We start from the raw sequence: 20,939 nt of genomic DNA, 5'->3' as shown, positions 1-20,939 counted from the left end.
AAGCCCAAGCTCATGGAATTGTTGATCTTGTAGCAGTTGCATAAGAAATAGCAGAAATTTCATGCAAATCACGATTGAATATATTTTTTCTTACCGAACTTTCAATTTCAATTAAATATTCTTTAATATTCTAATAATTATTTAATAATTATTTAATAATAGAATATTAATATAGAAAAAATTCATAATCATTCGGTTAGGATCGATCTAAACCAGCCCATTATGCATATGATTCAACATGCCAACTATTAAACAACTTATTAGAAACACAAGACAGCCAATCAGAAATATCACCAAATCCCTCGCTCTCGGGGGATGTCCTCAGCACCGAGGAACATGTACTAGGGTGTATGTGCGACTTGTTCAGATCGTGAACTTGGACAAAAGAAAACTTTTTCCAGTATCTATGATCAGTACGGATGAATAAGATAGAATAAAAGAATCCCCTTCATTATCTGAAAAAAAAAAAGATCTATCATATTCGTCTATTGTGTATCAAATTTATGGTTTCATTGATGCAACCTCAATTTTCAATTTAAAACGAGAAAGAGTTTCCCATTGGTAACAAATGATTATCCTTTAAGTGGGAAAAATCTTATTAATCTTATTTAAATTAAAAGGCCAAAAATTATACCCCTACTCTTACAGGAACGGACTAACAGGGTCAACTAATTAGAAAATCTTCATAATTAAATACCGTTACTGTATAGATGGATCTCCTTGTGAAAGACCTATTACTAGATAATTCATGGGTAGAGCCAAAAAGTGTGGATTGTACATGTTAACAATAGCATTGATTAAATGATTAAATAAGGAGGGGTCCGGTGTATAGAGAAGACCTCACCGTTTAAGAAGTAACCATAGAAACGATGGAACCCACTATTATTTCTATTATTTATTTATCTATTTCTATATTTTTATTTACTACTTTTTTATTATATTTTTGTTTGATACCTAGTATCAATACAGTTTCTTATTTCGAGGTGAAATGCCTCGAAAGAAAAAATCGTGGTTGGGAAGGTTATAGTAGCAAAAGCCGTTGGAATTATTATTTTATACACTGGAAGAATCCGTTTTGTTATTATAGAAAAGGGGAAAAGAATAACTGAAAGAAAGGAAATCAATTAGTTATTTATCAAAGTTTCATTTATTCAATGATCAGAATTAGACGAGGATATATAGCTCGGAGGCGCAGAATAAAAATTCGTTTATTCGCATCAAGCTTTCGCGGGGCTCATTCAAGACTTACTCGAACTATTATTCAACAAAAAATAAGAGCTTTGGCTTTGGCCCATCGGGATAGAGATAGGCAAAAAAGATATTTTCGTCGTTTGTGGGTCACTCGGATAAATGCAGTAATTCGTGAGAATATGGTATCCTATAGTTATAGTAGATTAATAAATAATCCGTACAAGAGACAGTTGCTTCTTAATCGTAAAATACTTGCACAAATAGCTATATTAAATAGGAATTGCCTTTATATGATTTCCAATGACATTATCAAATAAGGAAATTGGAAAGAATCTATGAAATATTTTACATGGAATTCCCTGAAGAATGAATTCCGGGAAGGTAGAATAGAAATTAGTATGATAAAATATGATGATAATATAATCAAGTATAAAGTAGTCAAACTGAACAAAAACATTCAATAAAAAAAATTTCTTCTTACCCAACTCGTTTTTTTTCTTACGACACGACACTCAAATTTGGATTTTCAGATTTTTTGAACAAAACATTAATCTAGGTTTAAATTAAATTCGGATTTGAATTTTGATTCAATTGAGGAGTAAGCCTATTTTTCTGGTTCTAAGATCAGTAGTTATAGTGACCAGCTCGCTTCTTTTCAAATTGTTTTTCATTATTAAGAAAAGGTAACGAAGATAAAATACGAGCTTGTTTTATAGCAACAGTAATTAATCGTTGTTGTTTTAAACTCAATCTATTCACCCATCTAGATAATATTTTTCCTTGTTCACTAATAAATCGACTAATTAAACAAATGTTTCTATAATCAATTTGATCCCCTGATTGGATCGGGGGCAAACGCCTACGAAAAGATCGCTTGGACTTAAGAAAAGGCCGTTTGGATTTATCCATGGTTTGTTTATTCCTTATTTCAAAAATCCTATTTCGTTCAATTGGATTAAAATTGATTTAGAATTAAGAAATAGGATTTTGCTTGTTTATTTTATATTTAAATATATATATATATATATATATATATAATTTATATATAATTTTGATATATGTTAATATATTGTTAATATATATTAACAATATATTAACATAACATATTATATATTAATATGTCATTTATGTCATTTTTCATCTTTCTTGTAAAGGCAACACGCAGGCGACCGGTTCCGTCTATTTCTTTATCTCTCCGTGAATTGTATGTTTGTAACAATAGGGACAAAATTTTCTCAATTCCAATCGACTAAGCGTATTATGTCGATTTTTTTGAGTAATATATCTAGAAATACCTATTGATTTTTTATTAACACTGTTTTGAACACAACTAGTACATTCTAAAATAACCCTTACTCGGACATCTTTACCCTTGGCCATGAACCTCCTTGGGGTTTTTATTCACTCAACTCTTCGATTTTCCAATCCGAAGTGAAGAAGAAAGGAACGAAAAAAATATAAGTTGCTAACTCGAAATCCAATTTTGAAAGATTTCATTGCAACTAATATAGTAATAATAAGTAATACAAAGATTCTAAACTATATTTAGATTATAAGTTTAGATTAGAATCACAATACAGTATTTCATTTAAGCATCTTGTATAATACTGTTGCAATAATCAAATTTCTACTTCCCTTCTCTTATCTTAATTTAATAATTTAATTGAAATTAGTTTACTTTACTTGAAGCTGCGGCCCCAAGTTTCGAATTTTATTTTGCTGCGGTTGAATCCACTTTTATTCTTTTTTCTTTTCTAACTTATTCTAATTAAATAAAAAAAGAGGAGGGGGGTAGTAGTCACAGATATTTAATTGTATCTCTAATCTTCTTCACCCCCCGCATGCGCACGTTGATAACTAGAATGAAAAAAAGGGGAATGTCAACGCATCCGGGAAAAAACGATTGATCTCAATAGACCTGCTAAAGATGCAAACCATAGAGTACTTATTACCGGTGCCACATATAGATATGTTTTTAGATCTCGCATTTAAAACCCTCCTTTATTCTTTATTGTTATTGTAATAAATAATATTTATTTTATTATAATTATATATAACAATTATACAAATATAATCAAACATATATGTAGTTAAAGGACACTTGCATTTGTTTTGTAAGCAGAATCTCTAATTCAAACTAAAATGTACAACAATTTGCTAGATACGATTTTCCTTTTCTTAAATAAAGAAAAAATGTCCTCCTGAGCATTCACGAAATTTACATAAGTTTATTATTACGTAAGTTTATCATTATATTTTATTATTACGTAAGTATATCATTATATAATAAGATATAATAAGCGATATTATTATATAATATATGAATATAATATATGATATGATATCAAAAAGAAAAAGTATATCAATGGAGAAAATGAAATAAGTATGTGGAAAACAAAACGGGTATTCTTTACAATAACATTGTAAACCAATTGAAAGGGATGTAGCGCAGCTTGGTAGCGCGTTTGTTTTGGGTACAAAATGTCACGGGTTCAAATCCTGTCATCCCTACCTATTTCTTCGTCTCTGAGTAATAACGAGGGATCAATTGAGATCAATTAAACTTGGCCATACTTAATCTTTTATTTTTATCATATTATATATGATAGTATAGGCATTCAAGATATATTGGAGTAGTTAAAAAAAGAATCTTTTTACTTACAGTATGATTTTTTTTGTGATTGGGATAAGAAAGCGCTCTTAGTTCAGTTCGGTAGAACGTGGATCTCCAAAACCCAATGTCGTAGGTTCAAATCCTACAGAGCGTGATTCTGTTCTTGTTTTGTTAGGTCAAATTTTATACAGAAAAAATTGAAGAGTAATCTGAATTTGACCTCTTGTGGATTAAAAAAAAGAGGATGTCAAAAAAATAAGGTGTTAATTAATTAATTAATTAAAGGTCCAACTGATCACCACGCCTGTATTGTAAATATACAGTTATGAATAATCCGGCCAAAGTAATAGGAATTAGACCTAAGACGATTCCAAATATAAAATCTTCAATCATTTCAATTTATTTGAAAAAAAAAGGGGGGGGGGGGGGGGGGGGGGAAAGAAAGGTAATATCTATCCTTAAATATTAATCCATATTGCCCATAAATCTCAATAAGCAAAATCTCAATAAGAAATATCTCAATAAGCAAGAATTGAAAATTAACACGGTAAAGAACAAGAGAATAGATGGAATACTGCCGAAAAATTTCCTTTTCTTTTTATAAATTTTTTTATAAATTGTTCATTGAATTTATTTCAAATAAGTCGTATCTTGCTCAGACCAATAAATAGAACTGAGGTTATAGTTAAAGCCGCTAGTAGAAAACCGAAATAACTAGTTATAGTAAGCATATAGAAACTAAATAAACATTTTTATACATATACTTGTAAAGCAAAAGTACTTTCCTAAGTTCGATTTTTTGAAAGATAAAAGATACGAAGATAAACAAAAATACCAATTGAAAGAAAAAGTTCAATTGAGCACTTTTTATTTATTTTTATTTATCAATCATTTATCAATCATTATCATTATAGATTATAGATAGCACTCAAAAAATAGAGTGATATGATATAGGTAGAGAAAGAAATCAATTTATCATCTATGACATCCGCTTATATTCTCTTGATTCCGAATCGAGAGATTCCTTAGACAACTATAGAATAAAATAGAAAACTAATATTACAATAATTAAATATTAATTTATTAAATAATTAAAATAATTAAATAAATATTAATAAATAAATAAAAATAAAAAATATTAATAAAAATTAATAAAGAAACTATGTTGTATAACTTCATTCAAAAAACTTTCTTGGAATCACTACGGAAATTACTAAAAAATAAAAAAAAAATGGAACATTATTTCTATTTTGATAGTTTCTTTTAGTTTATTTAGTATTTGTATATTTGTATCAAATTTGTATCGTTTTTTACATTTTAAAATGAAAACGACCCTCTATTTTTCTTTAGAATACCTTTTCCTTTTTACTTTTTTTGTTTACTTTTTTCTATTTTTATTTTAAATTTGAATTTAACTTATTAGATTTTTTAGTTGATTCATTCACATAATATCTCCAATCCAATATAATAAAATAAGAAGAAAAAAAGTATCGCACGATCATATCACTCAAAAAAGAAAATCTTTCTTTTTTTTTGTTTTTTGTACAACTAGATTTTAAGACTAGTAATTTCAATTATCCTTTTCTTTTCTAGATTTTACATTTTTCGTTCCATATTATATTAATATTAAAATGAAAAAACATGTAGTTAAGTGTCAAGAAAGACCTTTTAAATCTAATACACAAATATGTGCATCACGAATATTGATTATTACAATTATTTTTTCCTTGTTCTCCTTCTTTCTCTTTCATTGAATATTCTCTACTATTGGTACTTGTTAATTTAATAGATGATTAACCAATTCCTTAAAATAAAAAACAAAATGAAAAAAAGGGGGGGGGGGGGGGGAGTTGGGATTCCAACAAAAACTCTTCTATAACCACAAAAGTTTTTGATTTCACATCCATTCACATCTAATTGAATTGCAGAAATATGATAATCTCCTCCATGAATTATTATTATAACCCGTTGAATTCGCATTTTACCTGACCTTATCTTATGGTACACAGTTCTATAGCAACAAGAAAAAGAAAAGAAGAAAGGGATTATCTAAGATTTCATTTCGACATCGATTGAAGTTGCGTTCGTCGGAAGAAGGATAGCTATCGATTCGATATACTTTAAAGAAACCTTTGGTACAATATTGACGATCTCACAAAGATTCAATTTCAGTGAAATTGTATTTACTGATCTCATCTTTTACAGAATCGATCCCTTTTGATTATACAAGAATATGTGGAGCTCATTATGTCTGGAAGCACAGGAGAACGTTCTTTTGCTGATATTATTACTAGTATTCGATATTGGGTCATTCATAGCATTACTATACCTTCCCTATTCATTGCAGGTTGGTTATTCATCAGCACGGGTTTAGCTTATGATGTATTTGGGAGCCCTCGTCCAAATGAATATTTTACAAAGAGCCGACAGGGAATTCCATTAATAACTGGCCGTTTTGATCCTTTGGAACAACTCGATGAATTTAGTAAATCTTTTTAGGAGGCCCAATGACCATAGATCGAACCTATCCAATTTTTACAGTACGATGGTTGACTGTTCACGGACTAGCTGTACCTACCATTTTTTTTTGGGTCAATATCAGCAATGCAGTTCATCCAACGATAAATCTAATCCCAATTAATTATAAAACTATGACACAATCAAACCCGAACGAACAAAATATTGAATTGAATCGTACCAGTCTCTACTGGGGGTTATTACTCATTTTTGTACTTGCTGTTTTATTTTCTAATTATTTCTTCAATTAATAGAAGAAGAAGAAAATAAAATAGTAGAATAACAAATAAGAATAGGAATTCTCTTATCCCATCGGAAGGATATCATCTAATAATTATCTATGACTGTTTATGTCTCTAGCACGACCACTTGATTAAATGTGGAGGGAAGTGGGATAAATGGCCGATACTACTGGAAGAATTCCCTTTTGGATAATAGGTACTGTAACTGGTATTCTTGTGATCGGTTTAATAGGCATTTTCTTTTATGGTTCATATTCCGGATTGGGTTCATCCCTGTAAGTAGTAAGTAATCAGGTGAACTGAGTTGTAGACATGAAAGCGTAAGAACTCAATGGACCCCCTCCTTTCTCTATCTGATTCGAGGCCGAGGGGGTCCATAATAATCATAATACTTTATTCGTATTTTATACGTAAAAAATCAATTTTATACATATAAAATTGAAAAGGAAGTTATGATAAACCTAGAAAAAACAGAAGCTAAGAATAGCAATCTTTGAGGAATGGGATCAAGAATCGTTATTATTTTGACACAACAAAGGGATGTGGCAAATTCCTTTTCTTGTGTCGAAGACTAGGAAGACAAATAAAAAAAAATAATACTTCCTAGAATCCTTTGTTCTCCCTCATTTATCCTTTGCTTTTTCGCTTACTTATCTTATGCTTAGTATCTAGTCAAATGGGATTCTATTAGAATAGAAAAAAGCTATTGATGCACTCTATGACAGTTAAATCGGACAATAATAAGATAATCATACCGCTCCCATTTTATTTAGATTCAAAAAAATTAGATTAAAAAAACACAAAAAAGGAGATAAAGTCAAATAGTCTTCTTACCAATATACATATTATGACTAGAAATGCGGTACAAATAATTCAAAAAATCTGGTATAAAAAAATTTTAAATTTTTAAAAAGCAAACAGCTTTTCATTTTTTTTTATCATGTATAATTACCAACTGTTATTCGTTTTAAGAACTTGATGTTGATAAATTTACAGATCTAGAAATTCATTTCGGACAATTAAACCTTCTCAAACTGTTTCTTTTTAAGAACCAAAAAGATTTGTGCCAAAATAACCGACGCCAAGAAGAATAAAAGGCCTTGGGCACGTAATGGGTCTTGAAGTACCATTTCTGAATCCCCCTGACCAAATCCACCTACATTAGGATTACTCGTTAATGGTTGATCAATTTTGATGGATTCACCTTCTGAAACAAGAAGTTCTTGTCCTGGAGGTATAATATCAATCACTTGACGTCCCTCTGACGCATCCGTTATGATTATTTCGTACCCCCCCCTTTATTTGTATGATTTTGCTTACTATACCTGCTGCCGTAGCATTATAAACCGTATTGTTACTCTTGCTCCTGACGAGATAAATCTGACCCCTTCCCCTGTTTCCACCTATATATATGGAATATTTTAAAAAGTGAACATCTTTCTTAGTGGCGGGGTCCGGAGAAAGGATAGGAAAGGTAATTTCACTATATTTCTGACTAGGAATAGGACCTATCACAAGAATATTTTTTTTTGTGGGGCGATAACTCTGAAAAGACAGATTTTCGATCTTTTCTTTCATCTCTGGCGAAATACGACTAGGAGGGGCTAATTCAAACCCCTCATGTAAAATAAGAACAGCCTCCACATTCAAAGCCTCCTTTTTACCATTAGCAAGAACTTGTTTCAGTTGCATATCATAAGGAATTCGAACGACTGCTTCAAATACAGTATCAAGAAGTACTGCTTGTGGAACTTCAATATCCACGGGTTTATTAACTAAATGACAACTGGCACATACAATACGGCCAGTTGCTTCGCGCGGATTTTCATAACCCTGCTGTGCAAAAATGGATATGCATTTGAAATGGATGCCCAAGTTATTATATATATCATGAGCGATACGGAAATGGAACGAGTAATCTCTTGCTTTATCCTAGAAAAGGTCTTTCTAGTTTGCATGGTCCAATCATTGATCCTAAAAATTTCTACAATAAAATTAGGTAGGTCGCTAGTATAGTTCCCTATCCACGATACTGCTATTTACTGAAATTGTTTTACTAAAATAGAAAATATAGGAAGAGAATCCCTTGGATGTATAGAAAAAAGAAATATATATATATTAAATAGAGTAAGATTTTGTTTGATAGTAAGATTTTGAATGTTTTGCTTTTGTATTTTGTACAAAATAACAAACATTCTAATTGGATTCATGGATCATTTTTCAGTCATTCATTGAATGATAAATCACTAAAAGTGACGGAGATACGCGATTTAAATAACGGAAAATCAAATATTTAAAAATTGTATCGAGGATGACTGGAAAAGTGGAAACAAGGCCAGATATAATTTGATCATTATGAGCAAACCCAAAATCTTTGTAGACCGAGCCAATCATTAGTTCCCAACCATGGGGTGAATGGAATCCTATACATAAATCGGTTAATAAAAGATTGAAAAAAGCTTTTATTGTATCGCTTAAATTATATAGGAATTCTTGAACCCAAGAATTAAGAATAATAAGTTTTTCATTACTTAAAATAGAATAACCACTTAGGATAACGAAACAGATTATATTTGTCGAGAAGTGCAAAATCGTATGGATATAATCCTCATTGTGCATCTTGATCAATTGGATTGTTTCTTTATGAATTCCGATATGAAACTTTTGTAGATGTGTTTCCGGATATTCCTTTATCATTTCGTCCAAGCGAACGAGTTCCTCTACTTCTATGAACTTTTCTAGAATACTTTTTTCTTGAATATCATTTACAAAAGTTTCGGATTTACTAGTATTACACCAATTAATAACCCAAGATTTCAAACTTTTATTAAATAAAAAAGAGATCCACCAGGGCAAAAAAACTATAGCTGTAAGATATAGAAAGTGAATTTTTAATGAACCCACCTCCATATGATCTAATATTTTTATCAAGCATAAGTTCTATTATGAGGCTTTGAACTTATGAATCTATTTTCTATTTTTTATTTGTGAGTCAGCGGTTAGTCCTTGAATTTTGAAAGAATACAAAAAAAAATATTGTTTCTAAGTATCTTAATTGCTCAAATTCGGATTTCTAGATGAAAGAATTCCGTTCTATCAACAAAACAAATATTTCGAAAAAAATGCCAACTTACCCTTATTCCACAGGAATAATTTAGAAAGATTTTTGAAGAATATGGTGATGTGATAATAGAAAATGAGTGGCAAAAGCAAAATAAGACAGAAAAGTTATCATTCTAGGTGGTCCAGCCCTTTGTTCATTAGGGAGGACAAAAAGAAAGATAACAAGAAACGTCGAGAAAGGGAAGATAATTTACAAGATACGATCTATCCATATTTAATGTATCAATTTCAAATATTGAAAATTCAAAATTAAAAGAGAATTTCTTTATTCTATATTTTATTCTGAAATGCTTTGTTTTGATCTATGAAATGGGTCTATTATTTCGATTTATTACTTGTTTTGTTACTAAATTTATTGAATATTGAAATTGAATTTAGATACGCATAAAAAAGGTTTGATTTTATTTTAGAATTGTTCCGTATATATCCGTATATATATATATATATAATATATGTCTTCTTTAGTTCATCAATATTGTATTGTGAAATTTCAGTTAAGTTATGCTATAACTATAAAATAATGAAGACTCTTGGATTTTTTCGTTCCTGTTAAGAAAATGTTCATTCTTCAGCTCATTTCAAAATACTTCAATTGGTACACGTAAAAAATAGGCCAATTCCGCTACCTTTTGCTCAATCTCTTGTGGAGTCAAATTCTCATCAGTACAAGTCAAAGGAATGGACCCTCGGCCTCTGGTTTCCATATAGAGGACACGCCGAGCAAAAATACCCTCTTTCACTTCTATTCTAATAGACTGAATATCCTTCATAAGGAATCAGAGGAAGATGCGACGATTTTTCCAGGGAATCCCCAAATGAAAATACACACTATTCCTTCTTTTCTATCGAATCGATCATAACCACTACCTACATTCCACAAAATTGTGCACCACAAATAAGAACTAATAAATAGACCGGCGATCCCATAGAAAGACATCACAATCCCTTGTGGAAAAAAAATTATTTGCTGAGACAGAAATAAAGATATCAAATTTCTGCCAAGATAACTGGAAATTCCAATCAATAAAAAAAATGTAAAACTTCAATCGAATTTTATATTCTTAATTATTCTGAATTTTCCAAAATACTTCACATACAAAATACTTCACATATTTAAATCAAAAAGTTAAAATTGGTCAAATCAAATAAATAAAAATATTAGTGAAAAAAATAGTTATTACTTATTCTAAATCAAAAAATACAATAAATTATAATTTTATGATTAAAATTTTATTATTAATATTAATTACATTCCATAATTATTAAATATTAATTACATATACATAATTATTACATTAATTATTAATATTAATTTAATTACATAATTACAAGTTTTTATATACATAGAGAAAAGATAAAGAATTTTAACAATTATAAGAAAAGTAGTATTTTTTTTCTTGATAGAAATAAAAAAAGAAAGATGATTTTATCGGATCCTTACTGGATCAAAATAATTATTTTTTTGAGTTCTTTTATTTTTTTTTTTATTCAGAATTATTAACTAGTGGATTTTGGAACGGATTTATTGCCTTTCATTATGTTTGTAGAAAAGACTATCATATTTGAAACTTTTCCTTTACATAAGATAAAAGCAAAGAATTACTAAAATTTTTTTCCTTTTTTAACAAATTAATAGCCTCATTCAATTTGAAAATTTTAATTCAATTAGATATACTTTTTTTTCGAGTTTGACCAATTACTAGAAAAATGAAGTTAAAGTCTTTTTATTAGGATAAATAAAATTTAGAGTCTTAAACTTTATTGCTGTATTTTATTCCACGTATATATGGAATATAACGAAAAATGCAGAAATAGAAAAAAAAATAAGCGGATAGGCTTCTTTTTTGACAAGAGTATAATTGAGAGACTAAATACATAGATATAGTAAAGAAAAATTTTGTTTTGAACAATAAATGTCTTTCACATCCAACTATAACAATAAACAACTTCTTTATTATGGTAGTTCTAAAAAAGCGCACTTCTAGATCAAAAAAGCGTATTCGAAAAAATATTTGAAAAAAAGGGATATTAGGCAGTATTGAAAGCTTTTTCATTAGCGAAATCTCTTTCTACAGGTAATTCAAAAAGTTTTTTTGTGCAACAAATAAAAAATAAAAGGTTGGAATAATCTGATTTGACTTGACTCGAGAAAAGGTCTAATTTCATTTATTGTTTATAATTTTTAATAATTTAGAATATAAATTTCTAATATAAAATAGAAATATATATAATATAGAATAGAAAATATATAAAAAGGATTTCCATTCTTTTTTAATGTTTTGTTTTGAACTAATAAATATTAAATTGCACTCCTTTTGCTTTTTTCATATGTAGACTAAAGAATTCTTTTTTATACTGAATTCTAAAAATGGTACTTTTTGCAAAAAAAGAAAAAAAAAAAGAGAAGACACAAAGTTTCACTTTTCTTTTTATTGTTAGGATATTTTGCCATTTTCGGAATGAGGATTATTATTTAAATTTTATTTTCCCCATCGACCCATTTGTCACAATCACAATACTAAACATTCATAAGTTTTGTCTTTTTTATACTATTTGCATATAAAAGAAGAAATATAAGACCTTTAGTCAAAAAAATTGACCGTTAAAATAATTGATTAAGTTTTAAATTTTTAACTTACTTAACAATTATTATATTTATATTATTCTAAATCGCTATATATAATAGATTCTTTGTTGCTTTCAATCTAATTAATAAAAAAAGCACCTTTTATCTTTAGATTTTCTCTTTAGAAAAAAATGTGTCAATTTTGAATGATCTACTTTATGCTTGATGCTTGCTCTTGAAATTAGAATGAATCAAGGCATGTATTAAATTTGAAATTAGATATTTGAAATTAGATAAGAGTTTTTTTTTTATTATTAACTGAATTTGGCTTCATTAATTTTAATGTTTCAAAAACAAAATTGCATTGAATTGACTCCCTCAAGCTGGACGATTAAATAAAAATGGATTATTATGATTTCGAGTAAGCCGCTATGGTGAAATCGATAGACACGCTGCTCTTAGGAAGTAGTGCTAGAGCATCTCGGTTCGAGTCCGAGTGGCGGCATAACATCCTGTAATTATCAAAAGGATACAATAAATCCTATAATAAATTCAATTCTTGATTTCACCATAGCGGCTTAGTTTTCTAATTAAAGAGCCTTTTTATTTTATTTATTATTATTAATTTATTAATTTAAATTTTTTTAAAAATTTTATGATATTTTCAACTTTAGAACATATATTAACTCGTATATCTTTTTCAGTCATGTCACTTGTAATTGCAATTCATTTGATAACTTTAATAGTCGATGAATTTGTTGAACTATATGATTCGTCAGAAAAGGGCATGATAACCACTATTTTCTGTATAACAGGATTAGAATATTTATTATTTGATCCATATCCTGACATAAGAAGTCCAATAGGAGCAATACTTGAAATGGCAATCCATAAAAAAACACCAATATTTAGATCAGTTAAAACAAGGTGATAGCCAAAAGGAATTACTGAATAGCTTAATAGAGTTGATATGACTGCTATGGATGGTCCGATATTGAATAAATGAGTATCCCCCCTAGAGGGAAAAAGATTCTCTTTAAAAAGTAGTTTTGTGCCATCCGCTAGAGCTTGAAGAATTCCTAAAGGACCGGCATATTCAGGTCCAATACGTTATTGTATCCCTGCAGATATTTCTCTTTCTAACCATACAATTACCAGTATGCCTGTCGTGATTCCCAATACAAGAATCAAAATAGGGACAAACACCCATATAATTCCATAGACCTCGTTTAAGGATTCTAATCTAGAAAAAGAATTGATAGCGTGTACTTCTGTTGTATCAATTATCATTTCAACGATCAACTTCTCCCATAATGATATCTATACTACCTAGTATTGTCATAATATCGGCCAATTTCATTCTTTTAACTAATTTAGGAAGAATTTGTAAATTTATAAAACCCGGCGGGCGAATTTTCCATCTCCAAGGAAAACCACTCTGATCCCCTATCAAAAAAATCCCCAATTCTCCTTTTGGGGCTTCAACTCTCACATAAAGTTCTTGTTTCAGTAATTGAAAAGTAGGAGAAGTTTTTTACTAATGAATCAATATTCGAAATTGTTCCATTCTGGATCCCTTTCAAAACGTTGGGTTTCTAAATTCTCATAGGGCCCCCCGGGATTCCTTCCAGAGCCCGTTGAATAATTTTTATAGATTCCATCATTTCATCGATTCGGACTAAATAACGAGCTAATGAATCTCCTTCTTTTTGCCACTGGACTTCCCAATCAAATTCGTCGTAACACTCATAATGATCAACTTGACGAAGATCCCATTGTACTCCGGAAGCTCGTAGCATTGGTCCGGATAAACCCCAATTTATTGCTTCCTCTGCACCAACAATACCTACTCCTTCAACTCGTTCTAAAAAAATAGGATTTCGCGTAATAAGTTTTTAATATTCAGCAATTCCTATTAAAAAATAATCACAAAAATCCAAACATTTATCTATCCATCCATAAGGTAGATCGGCCGCTACTCCCCCGATACGTAAATAATTATGCATCATTCTCATACCAGTGGCAGCTTCGAATAAATCATATACTAACTCTCTTTCTCTAAAAATATAAAAGAAAGGAGTCTGTGCACCAATATCCGCCATAAACGGACCAAGCTATAACAAATGAGAAGCTATACGACTCAATTCCAACATAATTACTCTGATATAGCTAGCTCTTTTAGGCACTTGAATATTTCCTAACAGTTCTGGACCATTTACTGTTATTGCTTATGTGAACATAGTAGCCAAATAATCCCAGCGTGTTACATAGGGCAAATATTGTATAATTGTTCGATTTTCCGCAATTTTTCCATCCCTCCCGTAAATAACCTAAAATTGGTTCGCAGTCAATAACATCTTCACCGTCTAGAGTAACGATGAGTCGAAGAACACCATGCATTGATGGGTGGTGGGGACTCATATTGACTATCATAAGGTCTTTTAGTGTAGGCCGATACATTCATAGGGGTTTCCTCGATCCATTTTTTCATGAATTCACCGAAAACAAAAGAAGTTCATATTAAGATTTAAGAAATCAAATAATTCAAAAAACTCTTCACATTAACGAGTTTTTGACTCCGAATATCCAACCGGCTAATTAATTCTTTATAACGTACTCTATTTTTCTTTGCTAAATAAGACAGTCACTGTTTTCCTAGAATTTTCCGCAAACCTCTCTGAGATAAATAGTCTTTTCTATGCAATTCCAAATGTGAAGTAAGTCTTCGTATCTTATTAGTGAAACTTACTATTTGAAATTCAACAGATCCTTTGTTTTCGTCTTTTTCTTCTTGTGAAATAACTGAAATGAATGAATTTTTTACCATAAAATAACCCACCTTTTTTTAATTAAGATTAAGATGTTTTTATTTTTATTGATCAGTAATAATAAAAAAATCAATATTGTATTAATAAATAATAATAAATAATAATGTCAGTTCATTTGAATTTGATATACACAAAAATCTTTACTTTGTTAGTAATTCAAGTTACTAATTCAAAATTTTGTCAAATAAAATTGCAAATTTCTCATTAATCAATCCAATTTTTTATTTTTTTATTTTTTATAATCTTTTTATTCTGTTATAGATACAAAAAGATGATATATTTCTTCGCTTACAAAAGAGAACAAAATTCTACCTAAAATGAAAAGTCAAAAAATGCCATTGATACATTTCTAGATCAAGTATCCTATGGGATATAGGAAAAATGCACCCTTACCATTACAAAATTTCAACCGCGGATAGATACATATCCTTACTATACCGAACCGGCTGGAATTATTAGTGTCGAACCAATAACGATTCATACAAGCTAAATCTTCTAATCGAAAATGGGGCCAAAGAAAAAATTTGAGTTTAATTAGTTTATTTTTCTCTTTATCAAAATCTTTGCTTTTATCAAAAACGGGACCACAGTTTTTTTTGTTATTACCAGTGCAAATTTTGGTATTTATATAAATATTGTTTTTATTTTTTAAATTGAAAGAAATTAGAATTCTTAATTCTCTACGATGTTTCGGGGATAAAACATTTTCGGGAACGAGTAAATCATAACCATTTTTGTCTCTATTTCCAATTATACCTTGCAGCCTTTCAATAGAAATAGAATCGATTTTATCTCTGTATTGTTGATTTATTTGTTGTTTGTTCTTATGAAATAATAAGATACTTATGGTTTGATACAAAAGAAATTGTCCATTATTTTTTACCGATAGACGAATAGGTTCTATAGTAAATATTCTCTTTTTCATCAATTCTGTAAGAGTTAAATCCTTCTGAATCATCAAAATATTCAGACTTATTTCTTGCCTTGAATAGAAGATATAATAATTTCGCGTGGATTTGTCAGTTTAAGCAGGAGACAATATACTTTGATATTATTGATTATTTTTTGATTTAAAGAACCATTCCATCTTAATTGAAAATATAAATATCATTTTAGAAAGAAATCAAGTTCTACTTCCGTATGACTTTTGTTTTTCTTTTTATGTCTATGTTTTTTCATATCTAATTCCATATAATCTTTTTCAATATCTTTTTTTTGATTGGATGAATTGACTTCTTGATCTTGGTGAATTGTAATAAAAAAAATCTTTTTTTTTTAATCAATTTTCTCAATTATTTGATACTTAGTAGTCTTAGTATTTTTTTTATGTTCGCTTCCGGTATCGATCCAGGATTCAATCTCGACCTTCTCTCTAAGATAAAAATTGAGAATTTTCCAATCAAAATATTTTCTATCTGGGCTTTTCGCCATATCGATAATATCATCTTCCGCTAGATAATTATTGATAGGAATACCTTCTAACATGTCGAAAAAGTTACTTTTATTTGTGTTGTAATTATAAGAAATCTTTTGTTTATTATTTATTTGTAATGGAGATCCATAAATATATGAGTCCTTCTTATTTTCATAATTAATAGATTTATATGATAAAAGATTATATTTATAGTGTTTTTTAAAATTATCTTTTTGATTCGGTAATAAGTCTGCCTCAAAATCCTTTTTTTTTTCGTAATGAATTAATTTGTCTTTTTCATATAAATTCCATTTGTTTAATTTTTTGTTTTGAACCATAGGGTATTGGTATTGATTGATTCTATTTCACCATTTTTGTGGTATTAATCTAGACCATCTAATCTGAGATAAATCGTATTTATATTGATAATGACTCCTTAACCAGTTTTTCCATTGATTCATTACAGAATTTCTAACATTTTTTTCTTTTAATTCGAAATTAAATAGCCCTTGGACTCTAAAATAATCCTTTATTTCATTCTTTAAAAAAAGTCCATGATATTGAAGGATAGATCTTAACTTATATAAGTTAATAATTTTGATTTGTGATAATTTGTAAAATACATATGCTTGTGACAAGGAGGATATGTCGCAAAGAATCTGTGAATTCTTATTAATAACATCAATATTGCTATTATTAAGTGACTTTTTGATATTTATAATCGAAATAAAGTGAATTGTATTTTGGTTTGTTTTATCAATTTTTTTTTTATTTTCTTCATTATTGTAAATGTATTTAGTAACAATTTTTTTTGTTGATTCAAGAAAAAGCTGTGCATTGATCCTCGGAATATTAATGATATCTAAAAAGATATCTATGTATATCCTTTCAATCAAAATTTTTATAAAAAAAATGGAATTTATGCGCTAATTGCGCATTTCTTCTTTTTAATATCTGTGAAATATTTTTTGATAATTTTAATTTTAATGTTTAAGCATTATAACTTATTTTGTTAGGACTAATATTTATCTCCGAGGTTATAACTTTTTTTCCTTTTCTTTTGAAATTTTTTCTATTTGATTTAAGATTATCTTTCGTCTAGCAGAAAGATCTTTCATTTTTTTTTCTGTCAGTGAAAAATTTGTCCAAACCATAGATCGCGTTGAGGTGGACATTTTCTGACTCGCCCGATTATTCTTATTGATTAGCGAATCTTTTTCTTTTTTAGTTGCATTCAATTCATATACTTCTTTAACTCCAGATAATAGAATTCGGTTTCTTTTTGATTTTTCAAATTTGTTTATTTTATTTATTATGTCTTTTCGAAAAAAAGACTTTTGGATGACCAAGTTTGCTTTTTATTTTGATAAATTTAGAAATAATTTTCTTCTTTCTTCTAAAGTTCTTCTAATTCGAAAACCCTTTTTTTTCATTTTTCTATTTTTTTTTTCAAGTTTTTTAAAGATGGGTTCAAAAAGTGAAAGCCGTTTTCGGGGAAAGCTAAAAGGCAGTTCAGCCTCCATCCGCAAAACTGTTGAAAAAATAAAAATCATTTCTTTGTACTTTCTTTTTCATTGGATCTTTATGAGGGAATTTTAACTTAGATCTGTGCCAAGGTTTTAGATGAAAAGGAAATAGGATCTTTATTTGAATCCCGTCTGTTAATCAGTTTTTCGGAAATTCTTTTTCTGATAATTGAACTCCAATATAAGTGCATTTAATATGCATTTCTCTACTCCAATCCTTTAAATCCTCCGACCATTCGGGAATTTAAAAGAATAGTATACGAATGCAATTTTTAGCTATTATTAAGGTAATATAATATATTTTCTAAGAATCGATTGGGTTACTAAAATACAACCTCTTATTATTTGAGCAAAAAGAATGCTATCCCAGGCTTCAGCTATTTCTATCCGAGTTCTTTCCCTCTCTTTGTCGTCTTCTCTTGTCCTCGTCTTTTTTCTTACTTTCTTTTGTTTTTTTCTCTGTATAAGTATAATCTGAAATTGTGAATTCTGCGTTTTTACACATCCAATTTATAAACATTGTTTTTATCAGTTCGAAAATATCAAAAGAAAAAAAAAAGAGATTTGTCTATTCTGTCCAAAAAAAGGGGCGAATGCGCATTTGCTTGAAACAGTTCAAAAATAGCTATTTTGCGTCTTTGTGCTCGCGTGGATCCTTTTATTATGTCTCGACGAAAGTCTGATTGTTGTGAATAATGTATCAAAGTAACTTCGTCTATTTGGTCAAAATCTGTCGTATCTTTGGTATTATTATAAGTAGCTGTATTTTCTTGATTATCGGTAAAAATTACTACACGTTTGGCTTTTCATGAACGAATTTCATAATCTTCCGCCATGTTTTCTTCATTTTCTCCCTCTTGTTGTTCCAAATCGTCAATTAATTTGTATGACCAATGAGGAACTTGTTTATTTATTTCTTTTATTCCAAGAGAATTATTTTTAATTGTTTTATTTTTGAATTCGCTAGAACTGGATCAAATACAAATTTTAGAATTTGTAAGAGTTCTAAATCCATTTTTTCTTCTTTGTAATCTGGAAATAAAGGGAGTCCCTTAAAATTGAAACTCGATGTCGATTTTCTGGCAAATTCATTAATTAAGTTTAAGAAATAAGCAATTTCTGTTGAAAATGATTTTCTATCTGTTTTTGGTTCAAATTCTATATAATTACTAATAAGAAGAATAAGATGAATTTTATTTATCCAAACCATCTCCGTGGAATTTTTTATAGAAGTTTTATTTATATTTAGTGTTGAGGGTGAAAAAAAAAATTGGCTCTTCCACGGTAGGACCCACTCAATAAGGGATCATATATTTTTGGTAAGTACTCTTTTTTCGTTTTATCATTACATAATCTTGTCCTTTTTTCGAGTGTATTCGAACAAGATATCCCTTATCTAGAGCCCTGGACTCGCTTTATAAATTCATTACTTAGATTTTTCTTTTTTGTTCATTCTTATAATTCCAATGATTATACAATTCATCGGAGGAGAGTTTCTTTGTTGTTGATGTGAATAGAAAAATCCTTTTCTGCATCGTTTAAAAAGTTGACAAGTCAAGGATACGTGAAAGATATTCTTTCTTTTCATCACTTGACATGTATAAAAAAAATATTGTGACATTTCATTTCTTACAGCATTCTCAAACTGATCATTTTTTTATATATCGTAATGGACGATTCCAACGTTTCGAGTCAAAAAGAATAGTTACAAGAGGTTTTTCAAACCATAAAAGATTTTTCTTTTTTTTTCCTATCAATATTTCTAACTTCGAATTTTCTTGATTCCCATCCAGATAAAAAGTTTCATAAAGTGGTCTATTTTTATAGCATGTCTCGTTAAAGTGAAAATGGAATTCATCCTTTATTTTTTCCTTTCCATTCACTTGGATCTCTTCCGTTTCGTCGATTTTGTCCCGATCCTCCTTTTCTTTCGAAAAAAGGAAAGAAGAAGGATCTTCTTCGGTGGATTCCTGTTTAGTCCCCTTCGTTTCGGAAGTTGTTTCTATTTCTACATCTGTTTCTTCCTTACTTTCTTCCGTTTCTGAGGTTTCTTTCAGTTTCTTAGTAAAAATGGGTGACGGTATTCTGCCTAAAGAGTAGACGCAGGTAATAAATAAGAGAATAATAAAGATTCGAGTCATAGAATTTTTCAATTCTGACACAAGGTACTTATTAGATCGAAAAAGTACATTAGATCTAATAGAATTATTTTGTTGTATCCAGACTAATATCAATCCAACCCATTTCATGAATAAAATGTGACCAATTAACCAACCAACAAAACTACTTGTTACAAATAACATCTTGTTGTTGCATCGAAACATATAAATGTTGACTAATCTGACTAACATTGAACTTGGTAAAATAAAATTGTTGAATAATTGAAAGAATAAGATTATTCAGGAATACAAATTGAATGCTAAGATTACGCATTGAATTTCTGGTAGTAGCTCCATAATCAAAAAAGTGTTTGTGATTGTTCCAGAAGAAATGAAACAAAAGATAGGGTAGAGCTAGGACAGTTATTGTATGAGGTCTACCCAATGCTAGATGCAGAGGCGCATAATAGATCAATATGAACATCATGAGTTGTCCCGTAATAAAATCTGTTATTGCTGATACCTTCTTCTCAGTTCCTTCTTCTCCTTCTTCTATAACTTGAGCTTGGAGAAGGAAGAGATAAGAGGGCCCCATGGAGAATGTGGTCAGAAATCCATAATAGAGTCCGACCACAACGACCAAATTGATTATCTTCATGCGTAAGGATACTAGATTACCTAGTATAAAAGATTTAAAAATCATCACAAACCTCCCTTTTCTTTTTTATTGCAATTTCTGGATTATTATATGATGATTTTTAAACTTTCCATATATATATAGAAATAGAATATAGAAATAGAAAGAGATAGACTAGAAAC

The 20,939-nt window shown here is 29.2% G+C and overlaps 1 protein-coding gene, 2 non-coding genes and 3 pseudogenes across 3 annotated transcripts; 2 read left to right on the top strand and 4 right to left on the bottom strand.

The window, feature by feature from the left end:
- Positions 1-3,628: 3,628 nt before the first annotated feature.
- Positions 3,629-3,702, top strand: TRNAP-UGG. Its single transcript has one exon. It is a non-coding gene; the product is annotated as a tRNA-Pro (tRNA).
- Positions 3,703-3,885: 183 nt separating this feature from the next.
- TRNAW-CCA lies at positions 3,886-3,959 on the top strand. The gene has a single exon. It is a non-coding gene; the product is annotated as a tRNA-Trp (tRNA).
- Positions 3,960-7,491: 3,532 nt separating this feature from the next.
- LOC125369171 lies at positions 7,492-9,043 on the bottom strand (annotated as a pseudogene).
- A 5,954-nt stretch (positions 9,044-14,997) lies between these two features.
- On the bottom strand, positions 14,998-16,272 carry LOC112534926 (annotated as a pseudogene).
- On the bottom strand, positions 16,232-17,476 carry LOC125369174 (annotated as a pseudogene).
- A 2,148-nt stretch (positions 17,477-19,624) lies between these two features.
- LOC125369168 (protein TIC 214-like) lies at positions 19,625-20,861 on the bottom strand. The gene is given in 2 exon segments (XM_048370893.1): positions 19,625-20,408; positions 20,410-20,861. Coding segments are annotated over 2 exon segments (1,152 nt in total). The 5' UTR covers positions 20,824-20,861; the 3' UTR covers positions 19,625-19,670.
- Positions 20,862-20,939: the final 78 nt, after the last annotated feature.

This window comes from Ricinus communis, chromosome 2 (genome assembly GCF_019578655.1).
Source record: "Ricinus communis isolate WT05 ecotype wild-type chromosome 2, ASM1957865v1, whole genome shotgun sequence".
In the NCBI taxonomy this organism is placed as follows: Eukaryota; Viridiplantae; Streptophyta; class Magnoliopsida; order Malpighiales; family Euphorbiaceae; genus Ricinus; species Ricinus communis.
The sequence above is the reverse complement of the archived record's forward strand: the minus strand, read 5'-3'. Positions and strand labels throughout refer to the sequence as shown.